Raw genomic sequence first — 24,904 nt, 5'->3', positions numbered from 1 at the left:
AGGGGTGTGTGTGTGTGTGTGTGTGTGTGTGTGCGACCAGCTGGCCCATAATCACCTTCAGCACTAAGTAGCTTAATCACTGCTGGAGTTTGTGTCTCTGAGTTTGTTTTGTGTAGTTGGGTGTGTTTGGAGAGAGACGACAGCAGGACGAGGCTTTAAAATGGCTGATTTTATCACTAAATAAGTAATGAACTTAAAATCTACTTTAATTTGTCTGCTACTTTGGTTTATGACCAAATAGCTGCAAAACTATGTGCCACACTTTGTGTTTAGTGCTATTAAGCCAATATTAGCATGCTAACACTCCAAACTGAAGGCTTAACATGGTAAACATTATACCTCCTAAACATAAGCACGGTAAAATTGTAATGTTAGCATGCTCATGTTAGCATTCTGATGTTAGCGTTCAGCTTAAATCGCCGCTGTGCGTCTAGGAAAGCTTGCTAACATGGCGGTAGACTCTTCGTCTTGTTGACAATCTCTCTTTAAAAAAAGTGAAATATACAGAAATAATACTTAATAGAAAAGTCTAGTAATGTTATAGATATTTCTTTTTATATTTATCACATAACCTCATATAGTTCTGCAGCAATTTAAAGAGAACAAACGTGTGTGTACATGTACCCGACAGAAAAGCTAGGTCTTCAGCCCCCTGGCTAAGTACACATTCCTACAGACAGACGCGGTGGCTACATTAGCACTCATGCTAAATGTTGTCTGACAGAGTGGGAGGCTGGGCTGGTGCTAATGCTAACCAGCCCTCCAGGGAGGCAGACAGACAAGCAGAGTCATGGCAGCAGTCTGCAGCTCAGCAGCGTGCGTTGTAGGCAGAGTGTGAATAATAAAGTGGAACAGAACCACTCTGTGTGTTTGTTTGACGTGAAACCTTTATATTCCTGAAATATATACACCACAACATACAAATATGGTATGATGCATAGTATTGGTGTCTTTTTTTTTCTGGACTTCCTAGACTACTACCACTATTACTACTAACTACACTGTTAGATAACTTGTGAAACACTATTTCACGTCTGAATACTCCACAAAGCATCAATTTCACACCTTATATCAAGTTAAACACATTTAACATGTGATGAATTCACTAATAGAGACGTGTGGTTTATCACATGCAAAAATGGTATTTCATGTGAAAAAACATATTTCAGATGTTTCCCATGTGAAAGAATTGGCATACTACAGGCACAAACATCTGTGATATTTCACATGTGGAAACATTTATTTCACATGTGCTTTAGTTGTAAGTGTGCTGAACTCTGGATAATTAAAAGCAAAACGTAAACCAAACCACATGTTTTGCCTCATTGTGGTTATTAAGGACTTCTTGTTGACATTGTATTTTAATCATTAATCTTTTTATGAACCTCATACTGGGTCTCCCACTCTCCCACTGCCATCATTTCATGTCACACCGGATCAATGTTGGGAAATAGTTTGTGGTCTGTTAGTTGAGTAAATCACTAACAACCTCCAGGTTCTGAGTATTGACAAGGTGGCTCAGACTGCAATTATACACATTCATGGTACGAAGAAGCACTTTGGCTAAAAGCTTCCAGTATCCATAAAAACAAACAACAAATGTTATCTTGATAGCCAGTGCTTCCTCTTTCAGGCCATTGAAGTTAATTGGAATCATGCAGAAATGGGCTAACACCTCCCTGACCTTGACAAGGCCGTCTGTCACGGAGATGTAGGAAAGGAAGCTAATTTGATTCTTTCTTGCCGCCTCCTCCCCCATGGAGCGGCAGACAGAGCAGACGTGGGGGGGAGGGAGGGAGGGGAAATGAGATGGGGGATGAGGAAGTGTGTGTGTGGGGGGGGGGGGGGGGGGGGGGATTGACCCAGAATCAGCTCCGATGATGCGGACTGATGTGACCCTGTAACAATGAGAGATGCTCATCTGAAATTGAATGATGGCTACTCGTCTTTGACAGTGGTGAGAAGTTAGTTTCCTTTAGTGAGGGGTGCAGTTCACGCCCTGATAATCAAAGAAACTGAAATTGCACTGGTGTTGTGAATAAGTCTTCTATTGTTACTCAGTTAAAACTATTACCAGTATGAATTACTAATGAATTTTATAGCATCTTAGTATCAGACGTTTACATTAAAGGCCTGTAGGTATGAGGAGAGTGTGAAAAGACTCAGACAGTAAATATAATCTGTGGTGGCTGGTTGTTAAAGTTGAGGCCAACGTCTGTCACAGCTGACGTTGTTCACTTTGTGTTGTGTACCAGTTTCATGCGTAGCCACGCAGCTCTGTCTCACTTTACCTGGTACTATCAGGATGAAAATGCGATATTTAAGACCCTGAAAATGTCCCACAGATCCCCCTCTGAAGCCTCGGCTTCACTTCCCATTCTACCTTTTAATGTGCGGGTTTGTTGTCACAGGACATGGATGTCTATTCATCTTTTTGATTTCAACAAGGGCAGCAGACAAAAAGAAAGCAACGAGGCCACAGTTGTGTATCAAGACGGACCTTCAACCTACGATGACAGTGTATGTCTTTTAAGTTGCTGAAGGAGCGAGTGAGTTGATCTTTGCGGAGCAGTCGACCCAGCTCTTTCCAGACAATGTAGGACATCTCCGTCCCTGAAGTCTGGCTCAGTTAAGAAAACGCTTGTGAACATCGATGAACCATTTCGCCCGTTTGAGCTCCATTGTGCGACATTGAATGCGAACACAACCAGTCAAACCAATGAGCACAGTGTTTGTGAGCACTGCTCTTCCTTATCGCCGGTCACCAATCGGCAGCGGTGCCTCGGGCCACAGGGGCCGCCAGTCTGTGAGGTTAGTACCATAGATAGGGTTAATACAAAGGACGCGAACAGTGGCTCACATCTATTGTATGTCTGAGTGTAGAGGTGAATACACTGCTAGTGCACTATCAGATGTAATCCAGGAAGCAGAGAATATCCTGTATAGATGGTGTGGTTGTTTGTGAGTGTACGTCATTATTCTCAATGCTGCTACAATAGAGAGACTTTTCACAGACGGTTTATATACTAAGACGGTAGATGGAATTGATATGAATGCTTTCAAGACGTAGGATCTTAAACATTAGAGTTAAACATTAGAGAAGGGCTGAAACTATCACATACTTTCAATACTGATTAATCTCAAATGTTTTCAATTAACTGATTCATTTAACCTTTGGTTTCTCAGAGTCCAAAATCTAAAGATAGATTCACCTTTTTTGATGCCAACGTTGTAGAAGAAATGGAAATTCCAATGTTAAAATTCCACGACTACTGGGTAAACGCCATCTGCTGATGAAGATCACATGATGTGACTGAAAGCTCCAGAACAGCTACGAAATGCATGTTAAATTCTCAACTGAAGATATTAATTTACTATCTCATTATAGAAGTAAATCCTCACAATTGACTATTGATCAATCAAAGTAGTTTGAGATTATTTCTTCCTGTCAATCGACTAATTGTTTCAGCTCTAGCTTGCGTAAGTAAACAAACATGAGGATGAAGCCCACAGGACATCATTTCTATTCTGAGTATGTGGTTGTTAGAGTGGCCTCGTGGAAGCATTGTTGCGCCAGGCGCCCTGGGAGAATCAGCACGTGCGTCTCAGTGTGGCGAGACGGACGCCAAATGGAAGTGGCAGAAGGCGTCCACTCGGAGTCTGCCTGCCACCACCTGGGCGAGCCAGCTGCCCTCGCCCGGGTCCAGCCTCCTGTGACCACTGTCACAGGAGGCTTGCTTCTAATGTGCGCTGCTTTCTTTGCTTTCCCATTTACACTACCGTTCAAAAGTTTGGGGTCAGTTAGAAATGTCCTTATTTCTCAAAGAAAAGCACTGTTTCTTTCAATGAAGATACCATTAAATTAATCAGAAATACACTCTATACATTGTTAATGTGGTTAATGACTATTCTAGGTGGAAACGTCTGGTTTTTAATGAAATATCTACATAGGAGTATCTGGAGCATCACATTTGTGGGTTCGATTATACTCTCAACATGGCCAGAAAAAGAGAACTTTCATGTGAACCTCGCCAGTCTATTCTCGTTCGTAGAAATGAAGGCTATTCCATGCGAGAAATTGCGAAGAAACTGAAAATTGACACGAAATTGCCTGGGTGACCCCAAACTTTTGAACGGTAGTGTACGTATCGTTTTGTCCAAGTGGTCCTCGTTAGTGCTTTCTCTTCCTGTGTCACCTGAGCCAGCCATTTACTCTCTGAACGCTGCTGCCTTTGTGTCAACTCGCCTCCTTTTTCTCCTGGTATTCTTTCTCCCTAAATCAGAAGTCAATGCTCACTAAATACCATTTTTCAACCCTCTTCCACTTTTATTTTGATGCCAGTTTATTTCATTCATAGCGTACATGACCTCACCTTGCCAGGGACAAAGCACAGCCACGTGCCCTTAGCATATTTCTGCCATCCTCTTGGAGAGTGTTGGACCAGCATATGAGCTTCTGTGTGTGTGTGTGTGTGTGTGTGTGTGTGTGTGTGTGCGTGTGTGTGTATGTATATGTATATGTGTGTTTGGCTACCAGCCTGTTAGCCTGCTGTGATGTCGGGCCCATGTGGAGGATTGGAGACCGAAGCGAGAGACAGATTGTTTTAGTGAATGGCCTGTCGTGAGTGTGCGTGTGTTGCTATTACACTCATGCACAGATGCTGAACTGATCACTATAAGAGCATGGCATAGATGCTAGGGGAGCGGTGCCTTAGATGGATTGTGATGGATAGAGACGGAGAGATGAGAAGGTCGATTGTAGGGGGAGAGGGAGTTGAGGGGTTGATGTGCCGAATCTCTGCAGACAGTTAATCCAGGAAATCAATGGGAGGACTGATTAAATGGGGAGCAGGACAGAAATGCCTACTGTAGCTCAATTATCAGAAATGGAGCCGTTAAGATAAATATGCCCGTGTTTTATATATGTGGTTGGTATTACACTAACTCTTTGATGCATAGGCTTTAATTAATGAAAGCTGTAAGATACGAGAAGATGTTCATTAGTGCTGAATACATTTACATTAAAGCAAGGAATTGCATCCAGAGATGATTTCTCAGCCAGCTAAACTGCATTGGAATGCAAAACACATATTACTGTAAATATTCATGATGTTTGTGAACATTTTCTTCGGTGATTTATTTTTTAAATATTGGAGAAATATGCAAAACAAAAATACATTTTGATATGAAAATTGTTATATTTTAGATGAACTATACCAGAGAAGTTTACTTGTTGGTCACTTAATGTCTTAAATCCAGACTGAAACATGTCAACAGCTGTTTGGATGGATAACCTTATTGATTGAAATGATCCGCTGACTCCTCCCCTTGGTGTTTCACTGAGGTTGGCATACTTGTCAACTATTGGAAGGATTGCCAAGAAACTTGTGTCAGGATGAATTGTAATAACTCCAACCTTTTAATGGTCAAAAATGTTCTTTGTCGAATTAGTTTGGTTTGTGTCCAAAACCCTGAAACACTAATGATATTCTCATCAGCTTGTACTTTGTGTTTAATGATGAAATGTCAACATAAAACACATGTTTGGGTCCATCAACAGTACAGTTTGGCTTAGATAAAAGCTCCATGTGAGTCTTACTTGTCAGCTAATGTTTGGGACACTCCACTGATCAATCAGCCTTGAAACACCTGTATTTTTTACCCTACATTCTTCTCTATAACTCAGTTTGTTCAAATGTATTTGTTTTGTTTTGATCTTAGCAGCCACTGGTCTGCCTCTCCTTTATCCATCGCTGCACCTTGGGGCCTCTCACATTTCATCCCACAGTCACTGATACGCCCAGAGCTCCTAACTCAAAATAGGCCAAGCCAATTTCCTGAGTTCTCAGGGCTTTTCATGTCAGACACGCAACAGTCTTCGTGAAAAGCCATATTATTCCCCCTCTACTGTTCGTGTTCTCGTTTTCCCTTTTCTCTTGTTCCCTCTCTTGTCTTTCTATTTGTGTGACTGAACAAGAAAGAGGCAGATACAGTGAGGGAGATAAATGGTTCAAAGAGCGTTAAACAGCCCCACCTCGACTGCTTTTCAGAGGTTTTGTATCAGGTGTACAGTGTGATTGGGTGTAATATCCATTAAGATGTATTATTGTAGTTTTTCCCGACAAGAAAAGACAGAGAAATACGACTATTATTCAAAATATTTTTACGGTAGTATTTTTTTCTCACATTTTGGGACGTTGACGTGCTCACATTGACAGTGATAAGAGTGCAGCTGGGTTTGTCACACAGAAAACACACTACAGCTACAGCTGTTTAGTGTCGGACTCTTTCTCATCTTGGAGATTGTTTTTAGGATGTTTTTTTTTTGTGACTAATAGGACAGCATGACTTTATACCCTATACTTTTCACTCTAGGAGAAAAAATAAAGGAACAAATATATTTTGAAAATGACGTTTGTATCCCTCTCTGTGGTGTGCATACACACACACACACACACACACACACACACACACACACACACACACCCACCGCTGTGCCAGCTGTGTTAATCCTAATCTGAACTCCGACAATGACAAAGCACTAATCAGAGGTATGGTACGAGCAAACGGAACAGATCCAGATGGAGACACTGTGGTCCTGTTTATGTAATCTCTGTTGGGCTAGTTGTATGAAGTTAATCTCTCTCAGGAAGGGAAAGGCAGTCCTGCTCACTATTAATAACATCACAAGACTGTGATTGTATAAAGTTCATTTCAGGTGTGTGGCTTGTATTTGGTATTCGGTGCCTTTGGTTAAATAAACTCACTTTTTGTATTCATCATAACAAAATGATCTTTGTCACTGGCCGGTGGCATTTAACATGATGTTATTGTGTGTAATATGACCGGACCAGTTGCTTCCACATGGTCTCTTTGGTCATGAGTAGTTTCATTTACAAAAAGCAATACACATGCACAGCATTGAGTTTTGATGTATAATTCAAGAAATAATTGTATATTCATATTAAGATCAGTGACCTGTTTTGATAAATGGAGACCCCGTCTGTAGGTGTTTGTGCAGTATGTTATTGCAAAGCGCTGTTAGGTTTTATGAGTAATTGAGCCTGCGGTGTGTTTGTGGAGCCGACACCCCACCAGCAGTTTGATGGTACAGAGAAGTCAGCATGCATCCTCAAGCAGTTTGGGAAACCACGTTAGCAACCACAGACAGGCACTGGCAGGCTTAGAATTACAGGGCAACACCTTTTAGCACTGTTAACGTTCATTAGAAGAACGATTAAAGATGGGTTTTGACCGGCAATGCAGAACAAAACAACATATTCTTGAGGGTTTTTTTTGTGGAAAGTGAAAGTATTCTCAATGTGGAGGACTTGATAACATAGATGCACAAGACTCGCAACCATTTATTTACTGATAAACATACAATGAACATGGATTCCTCCTGCCTGACAACCCTCTTCCTCTGTAGGTGTTGATTTGCACCAATATTAAGCTGTTAGACAACATTGCCTAATGGACACTGCTTGCTCAGTATGGAGGACACAGGGGCCACTGTGTGAGGACCAACAGTCATTACACAAAGGACATGAGTTGTGTGAGAGGGCCAGAGAGTAGAGGGGATACGAGGACAGGTTTAACACTCGTCTCTCTGCTGAGTGGGAATTAATGAGTGGGATGTCAAAGGGGTTATTAAGTCTCACCACCTCCTAGTTTGTCAGGAGAGGAGAGAGCAGGGCACGAGTGTAGGGCAGGATCTGGTTTTATGATGCAGACGCAGACCTAAAATATACATTTTTAAACAATCCTGTCGTAGATGTTGCCTCTTAACTCCATTCACAAGTTGCTAATCTGACTGTAACTATCTGTAAAAACTCTGCTAACTTTCCAGACTGGACCAAACCAGTAAATGTGTGGCCATAAACCCAAAGCAATAAGATGAAAGACTGTAAAATGTCCACCTCAGGGAGCCTGCAGACTGTGATAATGATCTCTTTCCACATTACGCAGTCATTTTAACGATTGTTCCTGTTAAAGCAAAAAAGATTAGTGGAGCTTTACTGCTGTGATTTTGTCATCTTCATTGAATTTCTCTGTGGAAAATCAAATCTTTTGTATGCAGACAAACTCTCACCAAGAGTTCCGCTTGATTGCATTCTGCTTCAAACATAAATGTGGATGTGACATGATTCAAAACAATAACTCTGTGTCTGCTTTTGTTTGGAAAGACAGAACTGAGAGCCTCTCTGATCCTCATGAATGAGAGGATCTTGGGAGACTTGGACAACGATCTGAGATCAGTGCACTCCCCGCTTCTTAAAACGTGATCCTCAAAACAAAATCAATTCTAATTCTTATTCTAGTCCTTAAACAAGCTTTACTGTGCATTTCTACTGTATCTTCCATCCCTTAACACTGATCAATGTGTCTTTAACAGTGAGTCACCTGTAGACCGTTTATTCTCCACCTGTAAGCACAACCTTTCCTGAATGGCGGACTGACTGTTTAGTCGTCTGTCAGCAGTTGTTGGAGGAGAGGGGGTGACTGCGTGTTTGCATTTAAAACAGTTGTTAAGGAACAGACACCAACTGATGGATATGTGTTTTTCCATTAAGAAGGTGATATTTGATCGATAGAAAGAAAGACGGGAAGTGAGGCGGTTAGTCTCCGCTGTTATCAGGAGACAGGAAATGGAACAAGCCCCTATGCTGCTTCTGCCATTCATGCTTTCGGCCCGATAATCTTGTTTTCACTGGCAACGAACTGCGTGAGGGCTGTGAAACAGGCTGAGGTGTGAGGATGAGGACAAGAGCACGGCAACAGAAGCAGAGACAAATTACCTTTTCCTGTAACGTGATGATAAAGCTAAAAAAAAAAAGATAACAAATAACAGGGAGGGGGTAGCGAGTGAAAAGTCCTTGATTGAGAAAAGTTGAAGAGAGTAGATGATGTCCTCTGATAAATGGTGTTAACGGAAACGTGGACGCAGTGGCTGGCTTCCTCCACTGGCTCAGAGCCAGGAGGGGAGACAACAGAGCTCTGAAACGCTCACAGCTCAAGAGAATACGATTAACTCTGTCTCTTTATGTGTGTGTGTGCTGTGTCTTTACTCAAGTGTTTACATTAGGGAAATGAGCTCTGTGGCTACCACCGGTCTCTTTGAATGTTTATGGAGCAGGAACACACACACACACACACACACACACACACACACACACACACACACACACACACACACACACACACACACACAGGCATTACTGGCACTCGCTGCGGGCTGATTTTATTGGTACTCTGGGCTTGCTGGTAACAGCCTTGGCATTTGGTTCTGGCTATTTCCAGGATTGTGATTGGATAGTTGGCCAGCAGTTGATTTTCAGGTGAAGATAACTGAATAATTGGGGCATTAGCATTTTGTAACTTGCAATTTGCACCACTAGAATACCATTATTTATTTGACTGGTGTAAAAACACACACATATGCTCACAGACATAATAGGATTGCACATTACAAGTCCCAGAGCAGTGGTTGCAGTTCCCAAGGAAACTGGACCCTCCTAAAGTGTGCCAGCTGATGAAAAACAAAACTGAACACTAGAATGAGACTCTGTTAGCATTCGTAGTGTGTCCATAGTGAAAATATTGTGGTACTAATGAAATGGTTCCTTCATATCAGGACAAGCTCTTTTTTCAGTAAGACAACAGATGCAGCATGAACCTTAAGAAGCATGTTCATCCACATAACAGTTGGAATTATAGTCTCAGATTAATTCAGAACTAAGTTGTTACAAACAAGGTTGAGTTATTTTTTCTCTTATTACTTTTTTCCTCAAAAGATTATGACTTTTCCCTCAAATATTACAACTTTGTGTTGAAGAATTTGTGATTTTCTTTTAAATATTATTAACTCGGCTTCTCAAAATATTTCAAATGTCAATCTCGATTTCCCCCCTTATAGTCCGTCATATATCACATTTAGGTTTTTACAGATTTTTCAGTTACTTCTCAATGCATGTGTTTAATATTACCGTGACACATACAGCATACATACAAAGACTTGATGGTGCGAGATCAAAGATTGGGAGTGCCACGATTTCCTCTCAATGGCTCTCAACATGTAGAAGACGATGGTTTGTCTTCTTGTTGATGAGTTTAAATCTGAAAGGCAGGATGACGAGTGTTGCTGTAGATGCCAGGAAGGTCTCAAGGACTTTGCAGTTGTGCCTCCCTCATGCTGCAGATTACTTCAGTCTCAAGTCTTGCATCAATGACTTTTGCAGCTATCAGGGTTTGATATGGCAATTACTCTGTGTGTGTGTGTGTGTGTGTGTGTGTGTGTGTGTGTGTGTGTGTGTTTTATGGTTCTGATCCTAATTAGCACTATTGGGTTTGATAATTATTGTAATAAGTGAATTCCCTCAGAGCTTGTGGATAATGAGTTTCTGACTTTGAGTGCGTGTGTGTGTGTTTGTTTGTGTGTCTGACAGAACTAGGTTAAGAGCCCCTGAGAAAACACTGGCATAATGAGTGTATAGACACCATGTTCCTACCTATACATTCATCTGTATATAGAGAATGCAAGTAAAAGAAAGAAAGGTGTGTGTGTGTAGCTTTGTATTGCTTCATTCATGGACTCTGTTTAGTCTTCAGGCTATTTAAACCATTTTTCTATTCGTGTACAAAGATGAGAAAAGATAAATGCCTTAATTTGCCGCATCAGGGATCCACAGTCTGTTTCTCTTTGTGTCCCTCTACGACTCTGTCTCATTTAGCCGCGTTGTTAAGGGCTATTTTTAGCTGCTAAATGTTCTTCAGTGAGTGTGTGGTCTAAGTTTGTGTGTGTGTGTGTGTGTGTGTGTGTGTGATGTTCACTGTTCCGATCAATGTTATGGATCCCATCTTTTGTTCGCACAGCTGGCTTAAATGTTCATCCAGCTGAGCCATGGTGTGATCATGTGTGTGTGTGTGAATTGATTATTTATAGCTGTTCCATTTCTTCTCCCTGTGGATAACTGACGGGCTGTCATTGTTGTCTTTGTGTCTCTTTGTTGTGTGTGTGTGTGTATTATTGTTTGATATAAAGCTTGTCAAGACTTTCCTGAATTCAGCCAGACTTGTCTGGGGAATGTTTTACTCTTCTGTGAAGACGTGTGTAGAGTGATGCATGTCGACACAGGCCTCTATTTTATCTTGGAATACTTTGGGCATCAGCCAATGATCATTTATTGTCGTGCGGTCTTTCTATAATCTTTTCTATCAATTATTAATGTTGGAAATTGAATTTATTTTTCACAATTTCAGAGAGCCCCAGTGGATGTCTTTACTTTTCTTGTTTTGTCTGACCTAGAGTCCAAACGTATGAATATTGACTTTGATATAAAACACAGAGAAGCACAAATAGTCACATTTGACAAGCAGTAACTAACAAATGGTTAGAATGTGTGCTTGATAAATGACTTAAATTGCTGACTTGAGCTAAATACTAATATCAGCATGATAACATGGCGTGCCCACAGTGACAATGGTAACATGTCTGCATACAAAAGACTGTTTTAATGTTTAGCATTGCTGACGACAAATTACAGCTTATTCGTTTTGCAGGTATTTGGAGGTAAAATTCTGACCTGATGATGGTGCGAGGGTAAAAGTCAGCAGATCACCAAAGTCTGTGGGTTTCATCCTCTGCAATTACATTTCTGTGCAGACATTTATGGTCTTCAATTTCTCCAAACAGTGGTGGACCACTTAACCAACAGCCATTGCCACGGATATACTGCAGCATTCGGGTCTCAGCTAAACTCAAGGAAACCAAAATTGTAAAACCAAACTGCTGTGTCGGGCTACGTAGAAGTTCTGAATTGGAAAGTGTCTGTTCTATGTACTGCGTCAGAGATCAGACAGCAGAGGCCGATCTTCTCTGAGTCAGTCAGTGGTCAATGCGAGACAAAGCAAAGTAGTAATAAAGCTGGTATGTTCTGTTTCACTGTGAGTGATGATGAAAAGTTGATCATCTTAATGGGGGACGAACTGATGATTTCAAAATGTGGTACCTCAATGAGAGTCCCAGCAAATGGATGTGATACTCAATACACTTCTACTTTTTGCTTTAATTAAACAATTACCAACCCAGACTCTATACTGTATACTTTACTTTCTTTTCTTTCATTTAAATGTCAGTTGTCAAGTGTTACACCTGACCTATAAATATTGCACACAAAAGACAAGGAGCGATGAATGACCTCCAACCCTTTTACGATACAGCTGCAGCACACACACACACACACACACACACACACACACACACACACACACACGGTTTGTCTTCTCATAAATCCATTGTGCAGAGCCAGCGCTCTCCTCCTGCCGCATCCACTTTATGTTAATAATTGGCTTAAACCGGACTCGTGTGTGATCTGTGGTTCTAGATCCATTAACCTCCGTGTCAAAGTCACCTCCAGTAATATAAAGGACTCATCTGTCTGCAAGCTGCTTTCTATATCACACTGTCTATTATAAGGTGGTCGGGGGTCAGCATGCTGCTGCTGAATTGGACTATTCTAATGTCTTTAATTCCTTCCTGGAAGACCCTCTTCCATGACGCCTCAAGGCCTAAAAGAGGACCAAAAAGTGCTGTTGTCAGCTGTATGTGTGTGTGTGTTTCTGCAGCACCATAACGACGTGCGGTAAAATGATTACTGCGAGTGTTAGCAGTGGGTGTGGTTCTTAATGCATGCTTGAGAGGAACCATGTGTGAACTGAAGATAGTACATTAGGTTGTTTGGGAACTGTGTGTACAGTGTTTGTGTCTTGAGTTACTGTGGGGCTTTGTGAAGTGCCCGCTATCCGTATAGCAGCTGTATGTGTTTGGGGATTTCTCTTGTTTTTTTTATGACTCTATACAGCTTGTGTGTGTGTGTCTTTGTTGTTGCATCCCAAAGGGAGTCTGTGGAGCGAACTCACTGTGTGCGGGGGAGTTGATTTGCATCCCCTGAAGACTGAACTGGGGGGGGAGCATGTGTAGAGGTGGCCCCAGTGCTCCGATACTGCTGGCTCACAGCTCTTTCCGCAGCTTAAAGTGATTACCTCCCAACTGTGTCCGCATTGTACCACTGAAAGCCCAAGATTAACAGTGGTGCCATGTGACAGATCTTCTGTTTTATGTACATTGCGTATACTCTTGAGTTTTCTCTGCAGTGTTTTTCTCACAATGAATTAGCGCTGCGGCAGAAGCAAGTAAAAAAAAAAAGAAAAAAAAAAGTGTCCCTTCTTTAACAGCTACATCTCCTCTAATCAGCAGGGATGCCTGCAAGGCTTTCAGTCGTTCTGCAGCCAAACAAGATAAAAGAAATGAGCCTAAATTTAAATACTCGGCCCTCATTCTGTCACTGAGCTCAACGATGTTCAGACTCATCAAATCAGGGATTATGGGATGCAAGGTGAAGGCAATTAACTGCGATGAACTACCTGTCAGGAAAGAGAGCCCAGCAGAACTCTGAGTCCTGAGCAGCAGGATTAACAGCTGATGATGACTTATCAGCCAAAGTCTGCCACATCATCTTCAGTGGCCTCTAGTTTCTCTCAGAACTGTCTTATTTATGGCTCATTACTCATTTCGTACACTTTTCCGACTTTATAATCAACAGCACAAAGTACTGTGTATGATCTTTGTCCTCAGGGCTGTTCTTCTGTTACTGATTTCTGTTTAGTTCCACTCTATCAAGTGAAGCGAATGTCTTGTTTGTCTTCACGTTCCTCTAGCAGTCAATCAAATGTATGGTTCATTTTAATGCCCCTTTTGGATAAAGCTGTGTTTGAGGATGGTGTGAGTGAGTAAACTCATGTTAACAAACGGGTTATGAATACATGTTTTATATATATATATATATATATATATATATATATATATATAACATGTTCCTGACCAAAGTTTGCTAAAGGGCTAGTTAGGGTCTTAGTTGACAACATTCTTTTCTATGCTTTCTTAATTCATCATTACAGATTTGGTAAACACAAGTGGTGCTTTTATGCAATTCTTTGTGGAGACACCCAGTTTCACAGATCTGTCGATTAAATCAACTAATCAATTAGTCGACAAAATGGTGCGAGTGTTAATCCACTAAGAATTTCTTTGGTTGAGGTCAGCCCTAGTTTGCCTGTCTGACACAGCTGGGTTTTGATATAAAAGGCTGAACATGGGTTTCTGCAGTAAATGTTTTGGGTTACTGTAAGCTGACTATAAAGTTAGTGTGTGGTAGATGTTCTAGCCCACTCAACCATATACGTTCTGCTCTTCTCAATGGGACACTTTTTTACAAGGCAACCAATAAGATCAGTCATAAACCTACACCACTTTGCCTTATTTGTCAGCCCTTCCCGGCTCCAGAGGGATCTGGAAAGTTGGATAAATTCCTTTGTGTCGGTTGATACTGAAGACTACAAGTTTGAAAAATTAGAAAGCTAAAAGGATTGACCTCTGTAGTCTGCTGCCGATCTCTGCCTGAGGCCAGCGGCTTGAAGCTATATTAGCAACTACAAGCAAAACACACCCAAATCCGTACAGTGAAGTGAATTGTTGCATTGTGGGTAATGTAGACGCCAGGTTTTGACAATGTATGGAATATAAAATACATTATCTCTGGTCCCCCTTTGATCCTTTAAAGTCCTGCGTCTGGAGTCTGTTAATGTCTTGTGAATATAATGCTAAATTGATGGCGTACACCTTTTCGTAATCTGTGGATCAGCAGTGATGTTTGCAGACCCAGGACAGTGACAACCAAGGTTTTAAGTAATACTTCAATGAAAAATGTTTTGAGTGTCAAACATTAAAAACATGCAGTAAGTTTGGCTTCACAACTATTACAATGGATACCAATGACAACCCAGTTCCAAAATATGTTTAAAATACGTACAGAAACAGCAGAAAACATGATAAAAATGTATTCTTTGATTAAATGTTACTATGATAAAGCATCTGATGTTTTAAAGGTCATATCTTATTAAATAGATTACAGATTTTACAGTCCTGGCTTAGTTTTGGATGATTTCCATATCCCACTTAAAATGTTTCCACTCAAAATGATCATGAGGTCAGAGCAGAGCGTGTCTAGTTTGCGGATCAGATTGTCATGCTGGATCTGCAGGGTGCATTAAAACAGTGACACCCATATTACACTTTTTGATTTATGATGCGAGAATCTTTTTTTTTTCCATTCACTCCGTCCTTTTCTTATCTCCTCCAGGATTCGTCCTCAGATGGCCAAGGAGAAGATAGAGGGCTGTCATGTGTGCACGCTGGTCACACCCGGAGAACCACAAGTCCTCCTGGGTAAAGACAAAGCCTTCACCTATGACTTTGTGCTTGACATCGACTCTGAGCAGCAGCAAATCTACCAGGCCTGTGTTTACAAGCTCATCGAGGGCTGTTTCGAGGGCTACAACGCAACAGTTGTCGCTTATGGGCAGGTATGATGCAGAGACTTGGATTTTTATATTCGGGATTTTTTTTTTAATGAATTTATAGAAAAGAGTTCCACAGATTTTGTCGTTTTTTTTTTTATATGAAATAATATTTTAATAAGTAAGAAATATATATAAAAAAACAAAGAAGCAGGCTGAATACCCATCCAATTCTGATCCCAATCCTGTTGGTGATGCACATGTTACACTGATGACACATGTGAGAGATAGCGAAGAAGACCACATCTTAAACACACCAATTGGCACTTAATCGAGATCTATCTTGGAACAATATATGTTTTCTAGATTTGTGATTGATTTTTCTGTTTCATATCAAGCTTGGAGCTGCAAAACAAATCAAGCTAATTAAAGCACTTAGTAGTGGGTGGTGACACAGGGTTAATCATACACTGCTTGTCACTATCATGACTTATGCACTTATGTTCCCAGCACTAATTTTGAATATTTTAAAGTTTTGAATGTTGTGTTATGTATATTTACTGTTTTTACATTTTACTGTGAACATTTACTCTGAGATTTCTCTGTAAGAGGTTCAGTTAGACCAAGATGATGTCGATCTATATGCCTGGTACTTATTGGATAACTGATAACGACTGATACTCTGGTGCCCAAATATTCTAGTTGAATAAAAGCACACACGCACCTCAACACACAGTTTATTGAAGTTTAATTAACTGACAATATACGCATGTGAAAACAGGAGGCTGTACATAGATGTATGATGGTTGGAGTACTCGGTAAATTGTATCTCATCGTGGTTGATGAACTGTGTTTCAGACGGGTTCGGGTAAGACCTACACCATGGGGACGGGCTTTGATTTGAGCCTGGGCCAGCATGAGCAGGGCATCATCCCACGGGCTGTTCACCAGCTGTTTGAGGGAATCCAGAACAGTAGGCTGCGCGCCCAGGAGGCCGGCATCCAGCCACCCGAGTTTAAAGTCAGCGCCCAGTTCCTAGAGGTGGGTGACACACATGTAGATGTGAATGGATGTTGAGCACATGTACAACCACACTTGATCTAACAATTTAACAGGGTATTGATATTCTTGCTTGCAAATGTGTGTGTGTGTGTGTGTGTGTGTGTGTGTGTTGGGATGATTATTGGTCCATATTAACTCTAACCAGATGGGACAAAACGGGGAGACGAGAGGATCAGCCCCCTCTTCCACAAACAGGAAGTGACAACCCAATGACAGATGGGCAGGAATGTCTGCGTGTGCTTTGTTGGTCTTGATTAATGTTGGCCATTACCTCGGACATTATTCCTCATCACTGTGTGGTAGAGGATGGATAAGAGTGAGGGAGGGAGGGATGCTTGTGTAGGAGCAATGAGCAATGAGATAATATGACAAGTAATCATTTCCCCCAGAGGTTTCTGGCAGGCAAATGTTTGGGTTGCCTGTGGGGGCAGACATTTATGTGTGTGTGTGTGTGTGCATGATCTAATTACTTTAATACAATTTCTGTAATAATACTTACAATAAAATAAATGTCTGTTGTCCTATTTCTATGTCCTATGTCTGTCCTGCTCTCTGCTGTACATGTGTTTTTATTCTCAGGTTACAAGGTTATCTCTGTTGACGGTTAACAGGTGTGTGTGTGTGTGTGTGTGTGTGTGTGTGTGTGTGTGTGTGTGTGTGTGTGTGTGTGTGTGTGTGTGTGTGTGTGTGTGTGTGTGTGTGTGTGTGTGTGTGTGTGTGTGTGTGTGTGGGAACAGCTGAGTTTTCGGCTGACCCCTGTGGCCCTTGCCCTCTTTAGTTTCTGAGTCAATCTTTTGACCTGTGTGTAAATAAGAAACACAGCTGTGAGAAAAGGGGAGACCATGAGGAGCATATGACAAACTGCTCATTAATTCATTATGTTTCATGGTAATGTTAAAATTTAGTATTTGCCTTAGCATTGGGTGTATATATATTGTATAATGATGCATACGTGTTTGTGCTTTCTGTTTATTGCAGCTGTACAATGAAGAGGTCCTGGACTTGTTCGACGAAGCCAGAGATCCAGAGCATCGGAGCAGGAAGTCCAACATTAAGATTCATGAAGACGCCAGTGGCAGCATTTACACCACTGGAGTCACTGCTAGACTGGTGAACTCCGAGGAGGAGGTGGGTGCATGTTTGTGTGTGTGTTGGTATCGTATGCGCGCCACCTGCAGTCATCATCGTTTTATCTTTTTTAATACGTAGTATTTCTGTACACTATATTCTTACGCATTTACTCATCTGCTAATGTGTGTTGGTCTGTAGGTCCTTTATTTGAGGCTCTTTCATTTTATAATTTATAAGACTATGAAATTCTAAAGATCATAAAGGTCATCCCCATCCACTGCTATGGCTTTGTCTGTATTATATTTGATACTTCTCTTAACACAATACTACAAAAGCCTACTTTTGCTTTGATTGTTGCATTTCATCGCAAACAATTAACTGTGAAGACGTGAATGAATGCTGATTGGTTGAGGCAGAGTATGGGAGCAGCCAGAGATCCCCAGCACCCCGAAATGTCTGGCATGAACCATCTGGGGGTCAGTCGTCAAAAACAACAAATGGGTAGATGATAATAAGGGCGACTTGGTGCTAATATGCTGCCTTTTCCCAGACTGGTTAAACCAACGAGGCTATTTTGTGAAACCCGACGGTTTGAGGGTAGCTTTATTGAGAAGTTTCCAAATATAAGGAGTGAGTGATCGTTGCCAAGAGGGGGAACAGATCAGCAGTGACGTTTTGAAAGACGGAGGATGTGATGGGCTCAAGAGGGCAGGAGTCATGTCTGTGTGACGAGGTGGCAGGTGGTGATTTAGGGGAAGGGCTACAGAAAACACTGGCTTGGTCCAGGCCTGTTTCTTCTTAAATAGGTGACAGAGTAGAAAGAAAGATGTGAGCAGATTGTTAAATGAAAGTAGAAAGAAAAGAAGAAGAGATGCTTAATTTGGGTGAGGTTATCCATGCATTTATTCCCCAAATTTCAGACAGCTGAGAGACAAGTAGAGACGAATGGGTGCTCCTGTGGATGGGAAATTTCGAAACAGGGGGAGGGAGACTGATGGAAGTGGGGAAAGTCAGCTGATCAGGTTGAGGATAAAAAGCAGGAGAGGACTTATCAGTACAGAGGGCAAAAATAGGAGAAAACTCTTGCGTTTGCCAGCATTTTCTGTAGAAAAAAGAAAGTAGAAATTTGATACAAAGACTCATGTGTTGAGTTCTTCTCAGAAATGTTCTGCTTTAGTTGAAACTAACCAGTCGTAACCAAATGTCCTCCATATTGTGTGTGTGTGCTGCAGCTGCTGCAGTGCCTGAAGCTCGGTGCTCTGTCCCGCACCACAGCCAGCACACAGATGAACGCCACGAGCTCCCGCTCGCATGCCATCTTCACCATCTACCTTTGTCAGATGAGAGTGTTCCAGCGGGCTCAAATGGTGAGATATGGAGCGGAGTGGGGGGGGGCAATTTAGTATTACAGTTATAGTACCATTAAAGGTGACGAACTCATTGCTATTTTCGAGTAAGACGTTCTCAACTCATGAACTCATTTTGAATTGTTTTTTGTCCACCCCTCAGAACGGAGGAGCAGAAGAGAACGGGGAGTTGAACGGCGTGGACTCCAGCCCCATCGCTCAGCCGGAGTTCGAGACACTGATGGCCAAGTTCCACTTTGTGGACCTGGCCGGCTCTGAGAGGCTGAAACGCACAGGAGCTACAGGAGAGAGAGCCCGTGAGGGAATCTCCATTAACTGTGGACTGGTGAGACAGACAGACATATAAACTGTGTGTGTGTGTGTGTGTGTGTGTGTGTGTGTGTGTGTGTGTGTGTGTGTGTGTGTGTGTGTGTCCTGATAGAAAAAACATGTAAACAAAGAAAGTGACAAAGCATTCATCCGTTCTTCCACTGTCAGTTTGTACTCGGATGTATTTAGTTTCCATATCTCTCTTTTGCTTTCTTAAAGGTTCTCGATACAATACCCAGAGCATTAATAAAGCAGCAAACAACAGTGTTAAGAACCTTTTATATGTCAGCATGTTAATAATACTATAAATCAGTTTATCAATTTCTGAATGTGTGTGTGTGTGTGTGTGTGCGTGCTGTAGCTGGCGCTGGGAAATGTGATCAGTGCTTTAGGAGACCAGACCAAGAAGGGAGGGCACGTCCCTTACAGAGACTCCAAACTCACTCGTCTGCTACAGGACTCCCTGGGAGGCAACAGGTACACACACACACACACACACACACACACACACACACACACACACACTGTACATACAGACAAATTATTTATGTCGTAGGAAAATAATATAATTCTGGGATAATATGAAAATTGTTTCAAAAAAGAGAAAGTCGTAATTTATTATGGCACTGGAGCTGAAGCGATTAGTTGATACATTTCCTTCTTCTTCAGTCGCACAGTGATGATCGCCTGCGTCAGTCCGTCAGACCGGGACTTCATGGAGACACTGAACACACTGAAGTACGCCAACCGTGCCCGAAACATCAGGAACAAGGTGGTGGTGAACCAAGACAAGACCAGCCAGCAGATCAGCTCCCTGCGAGCCGAGATAGCCCGGCTTCAGATGGAACTGATGGAGTACAAGGCGGTGAGAGATGGGTGGGATGGATGAGAAAAAAGCTGGGGGAAAAAATGGGGGGGGCGAGTTGAAGAAGAGAGACAACACATGGCTGTCAGTATAACTGATGCAATGAGGCGGTAAGGGAGGGCTGATATGATGGATGAAATTGAGAATAGTCACTGAGTAGAAGAAGAAAAAAAAGACAACACTAATGGGAGCGATGTGAAGATGGTATTAGAGAGTGAGTAAGAAAAGCAGAGACCATGTCTGCAGCAGCAGCAGCAGCTGATCACTATATCAGATTAAAGATCTTTACTGGAACACACACATCCATTTATACTTTTGCTATAGTGCATGCAGAGTATGAAAAAGATGAATCGGTGGAACGTCAGCATTTTCCAAAGAAATAAATCCTGAATCTGAATGTGCTTGTGCTGAGAAGCTCTGTGTCACATGGTTTATCTAATGTCAACCATTATGCAGAAAGAAGACTGGAGAGTGGCGAATGATACGAGACAATAAAAGGCTTGTAGAGTTCAGGGTCATTGATGTTCATGCTGACTGTTTGGGTCTCTCTGTGCAGGGCAAGCGTGTGTCAGGTGAGGATGGTTCAGAGGGCTACAGCGACCTGTATACGGAGAACGCCATGCTGCAGAGAGAAAACGACACAATGCGCCTCAGGGTGAAGGCCATGCAGGAGACCATTGACCACCTCAACACCCGTGTAACACATATGCTGGCCAATGAGGTCAACACTCTGCTGACTAAGTCAAGTACGTGAGGGAGATTTGTAACTGCTCTGAATGTATGAATTCAGTTTCTCCTAAGTCCCCGTGTTGAATCTTACTTTCATGCATCCTTATTGTATTGAGTGCTTTCTGTGCGCTGAGGCTCCTTCTTCCTTTGAATTTTAGGTGAGGGCAATGAGGAGATCGGTGCATTAATACAGAACTACATCCGAGAGGTTGAAGAACTTAGGTAAGAACCTCCTATTATACCTTTTATGTATTGCCATCGCTTGAAGCATTACAATCACTGAAATCATCGAATCTGAAACTTACTTTACAAACTTTTGACCTGACTTTGTTTTTTAAAGGAATAGTTTGACATTCCTGGGAAATGCGCTCATGAGCATTCATGCCACGAGTTAGACGAGATGATGTATACTACCCTTGTTTCTGTTTGTTCCATATGGAGTTGAAGCCCTTTAGCCGTTTAGCCAAGCTTAGTATAAAGACTGGAAACAAGGGGAAACAGCTCGCTCGGTTCTGTTGGAAGTGCGCCTACCAGCACCTTCAAAGCTCAGTATTTTACAAGATATATGTTGTTTGTTTAATCTGGTCAAAGACTCACATGTAAAAATGATGGATGCTACCTTTGGATAGAGATAGGCTAGCTGTTTTGCCCTTCTTTCAGTTGTAATGCTAAGCTAACCATCTGGCTATGGAGCTTCATACTGACCAGAGAGACACAAGATCCGTATAAATTGTCTCATCTAACTCGCCACTAGAAAGCATGAGACTTACTATGCAGACCACTTCCATTTCCCCAAATGGATGTGGTTGGATCAGTTGCTTTTTCTGTACTTTAAGTTTGCTATCATAATTTTTCACTGCCAAATCAGCAAATTATACCTTTAAAGCAAGACTTTTGCTGAAAATGTGACCACAAGTGACAATTATGGTACAATGTTAAATTAGAGTTAGCAAATTTGTTAATGTTAGCTAAAATAAGCTACTATATGCTTCTGGTAATACCAAACCAAGCAAGGCTGTAAAGGTTAAACCCCTGAGTGTATTGAATTGAAGATAAGGTCATTTTTATTTTGCTTATGAATTGAACTTGAATGTTGTTTTGATATTTCCTCCTCTTCTCAGGACAAAGCAGATATGGATTGATGAGTTGTCTTTTTCTCCTCCTCTCTTCCTCTCTCCTCCCTCAGATCCAAGCTTCTTGAGAGCGAGGCCATGAACGAGTCTTTGCGACGGCAGACAGTCCGACTTTCCTCGCGTTCGCCGTTCCCTTCCTCCACTCTCAGCCCCGCCCCCGGCCACCCCCCTGGCTCCTCCCCTGCTTCATTGTCAATGGAGGCTGAGTTGACGGACGTGCTACGCCGGGCCAAGCTGGACATCGACAGGCTGAAGAAGAAGGAGAGGAGGCAGAGAAGAATGAGGTGAGGATAGAGGGATGCATTTTAAGATGTTATCACACTCTAATTTCACAAAACAATATAGAATATAATTGAAATCATGGCACAAGTCTCCGGAGGAGTCACATCCTAAGGAAGTCCGGGAAGCTGTTCTCTCCTCATATATCTAAACTCAGAAATATCTCAGCTTGATGTAAATTTAATTTCTCATTCTTCCCTCTAAGCCATTGTCAATTAACCTGTGCATGTTTTAAAAGCCAGGAGAGTATAATGAGTACGTTTTTGTGCATGCTCATATACTCTCCCCCTCTCATTGCTTTTCTCCTCTAGCTTAAGAGCCACATCACAAGTCGATTAGTGCTTTGGGACGGACAGCTTCTGAATAGAACTGGGATGCAGCCAGTGCTGAGTAGTAACGCTGGCTTGGACACAAAAAGGTCTTATTCAGTCGGCCAGTGGGTCATGAGAATGAAGAGTCCAAAGCCTAAAAGGCTAATTGAGGTTTAATGGGATCGAGATGGAGGTGGACGGGAATTTAGAGATGGGACTGGGGATGGTTGTAAAAGAGGGATCAAAGGGGAATACAATTGGCAATAAAAAGTAAAGAGCTAAAAGGACAAGATAGATGAGATAGTAGATGAGCTGAAGAAGACTTTGCTAATGCCTTCAGAGGTCTCATTTTGCCATAAGCACATCACTTGGCAACAGTCCCAAAGCCTTAATGGTGGTTGTTAGGAGTGTGTGACATCTCACTTACACGACAGAGAGTGTTTGTAAGACATGGTAATGGACAAAAAAAAACCTTCATATTACTGTAGTTGAATTTGATAGACGATCATCCACAGGTGAAAATAGTAAAAGAAATGAAGGAAAATAATTTGATGATAGAATGCCAACTGTCATGTTGCTGAACAATCATGCTTTTCTCTTCCTCTAGTCCTGATTTGGAGAAAGGTCTGAAGAAACGAGTGAAACTGCACACTCACGAGAATGGAGAGAACGGGCGGAGTGGTCAGAATGGACAGAATGGAGAGATTGATTCAGACGACAATTACACTGAGGTAATGTTTACACGTTTGCATTCGTGCCAATTTAAAACAAAAACAAGCAGAACAAAGTCTGATGTATCTGTGTGTTTCTGTGTGTAGGATGTCATGTCTCCACTGCAGGAGGAGAGCGGTTGTGATGAAGATGAGGGGGAGGAGGAAGAGGAAGGCAGGGAGGAGGAAGAGGACGGGTTTGACAGTGACGAGAGCCTGGTGGATTCAGACTCAGACTCTGAAGAGAAAGGTGTGTTCCTGACAACTGCTGCTGAAAAAACTAACAGAGCTCTTCACCCTTTTCTGTCTGTCTCTGTGTCGGTCGATCGGGAAGTTTTGGATGATTGCCACTAATTGCCATTCAATTTCGTACAGTCAATCATTGTGCCCAGAGGATGAATCCTAATTAATTGACGATACACTTTTCTTCTAGCGCCACCAGCTGGTCAAAGTTCTCAACATCCATCAGATGAATTGACACAACAATCTTGCATTCATGATTCCTAGATGATGTATCATAATGACCTCCCTAACTTTTCCTCTAGCTCCATCTTCTGGTCTAAATTTCAATGTATTTGCAATTTATGACTAAATCTTTGCAAAACTAATCACGTGATTGATATGTAATTTGTCTTCAGCCTTAGAGCTGCTAGCGTGGCTGTAGAATCTTCGTCCCATTTAACGTAACCTACATCTTGTTTTTCTTAAGAACATTATGCAGTTTTCCCTTCCAATGACTTTTCCCTTCCAATTTGCAGCCAACTTCCAGGCGGACCTGGCTGATCTGACCTGCGAGATCGAGATCAAACAGAAGCTGATAGACGAGCTGGAGAACAGCCAGCGGAGGCTGCTGATGCTGAAGCTGCAGTACGAGGAGAAGCTCGTTCTCCTGCAAAACAAGATCCGAGACACTCAGCTGGAGAGAGACCGCGTACTGCAGAATCTCAGTGAGTTTAAACATCATGAAAGGAGTAGTACATGTGGTTGGGAAGTTGTTGATCAGTAGAAAAGTCAAAAGTGTCGCTAAAGGTAAAGCCTGACAACAGGTCATTAACATTATTCCACGGCTACACAGTGTCCATGGAGAACTACACGGACGAGAAGGCCAGCAGGATCAAGCAGGACTATGAGAAACGTCTTAAGGAGATGAACCGAGATCTGCTAAAGCTACAGGTGGCACAAAAAGAGCATGCGCGTCTCCTCAAAAACCAGGGGAGGTATGAACGGGAGCTGAAGAAACTCCAGACAGAGGTCAACGACATGAAGAAAGCCAAGGTAAACAGAAGGAAGAGTGCGTGGGGAGGATCCAGGAGCATGGATAAACGACATGGTTTGAGCAGGACTACTAGTGCAGTTTAAGAAACCTGCCCTCTCTGCTATTTCCAGGTGACGCTGATGAAGCAAATGAAGGAGGAGCAGCTGAGGAGGAGGATGGTGGAGGCAAAGAGGAACCGTGAGATCGCCCAACTCAAGAAAGAGCAGCGCCGACAAGAGGTCAGAATGCATGTGTTTGTGTGTGTTTAGGACGCAGATTTTCAGCACCGCAAACAGTAGATACTACTGTCTTCAGAAACACATATTAACATATTTGATTTGGTGCTTCGGCTCCCTCTAATGTCTCATGCTGGAATAGAATTATTTGGAAATTGGGAGCAAGATGAGACAGTATGAGCAATGTTGCATATGAGCGTGTTCAATCTATGTTTCAGCCGTT

General features: G+C 42.1%; 1 protein-coding gene across 1 annotated transcript in view; it reads left to right on the top strand.

The window, feature by feature from the left end:
• kif21b (kinesin family member 21B) overlaps positions 1–24,904 on the top strand; it is a gene marked incomplete at both ends in the record, with an annotated part of 50,927 nt that overhangs the window by 6,446 nt on the left and 19,577 nt on the right. The window contains 15 exons of the mRNA XM_079156530.1: positions 15,198–15,420; positions 16,213–16,395; positions 17,395–17,544; positions 18,720–18,854; positions 19,012–19,179; positions 19,525–19,640; positions 19,833–20,028; positions 20,585–20,774; positions 20,916–20,979; positions 21,944–22,174; positions 23,088–23,211; positions 23,299–23,440; positions 23,949–24,137; positions 24,266–24,465; positions 24,577–24,684. Of these exons, the coding sequence (XP_079012656.1) occupies positions 15,198–15,420; positions 16,213–16,395; positions 17,395–17,544; positions 18,720–18,854; positions 19,012–19,179; positions 19,525–19,640; positions 19,833–20,028; positions 20,585–20,774; positions 20,916–20,979; positions 21,944–22,174; positions 23,088–23,211; positions 23,299–23,440; positions 23,949–24,137; positions 24,266–24,465; positions 24,577–24,684 (2,419 nt within the window). The remainder of the gene's footprint in view (positions 1–15,197; positions 15,421–16,212; positions 16,396–17,394; positions 17,545–18,719; positions 18,855–19,011; positions 19,180–19,524; positions 19,641–19,832; positions 20,029–20,584; positions 20,775–20,915; positions 20,980–21,943; positions 22,175–23,087; positions 23,212–23,298; positions 23,441–23,948; positions 24,138–24,265; positions 24,466–24,576; positions 24,685–24,904) is intronic.

This window comes from Pholis gunnellus, assembly GCF_910591455.1.
Source record: "Pholis gunnellus genome assembly, chromosome: 3".
NCBI lineage: Eukaryota > Metazoa > Chordata > Actinopteri > Perciformes > Pholidae > Pholis > Pholis gunnellus.
This window is presented reverse-complemented; position numbering and strand designations above follow the sequence as displayed.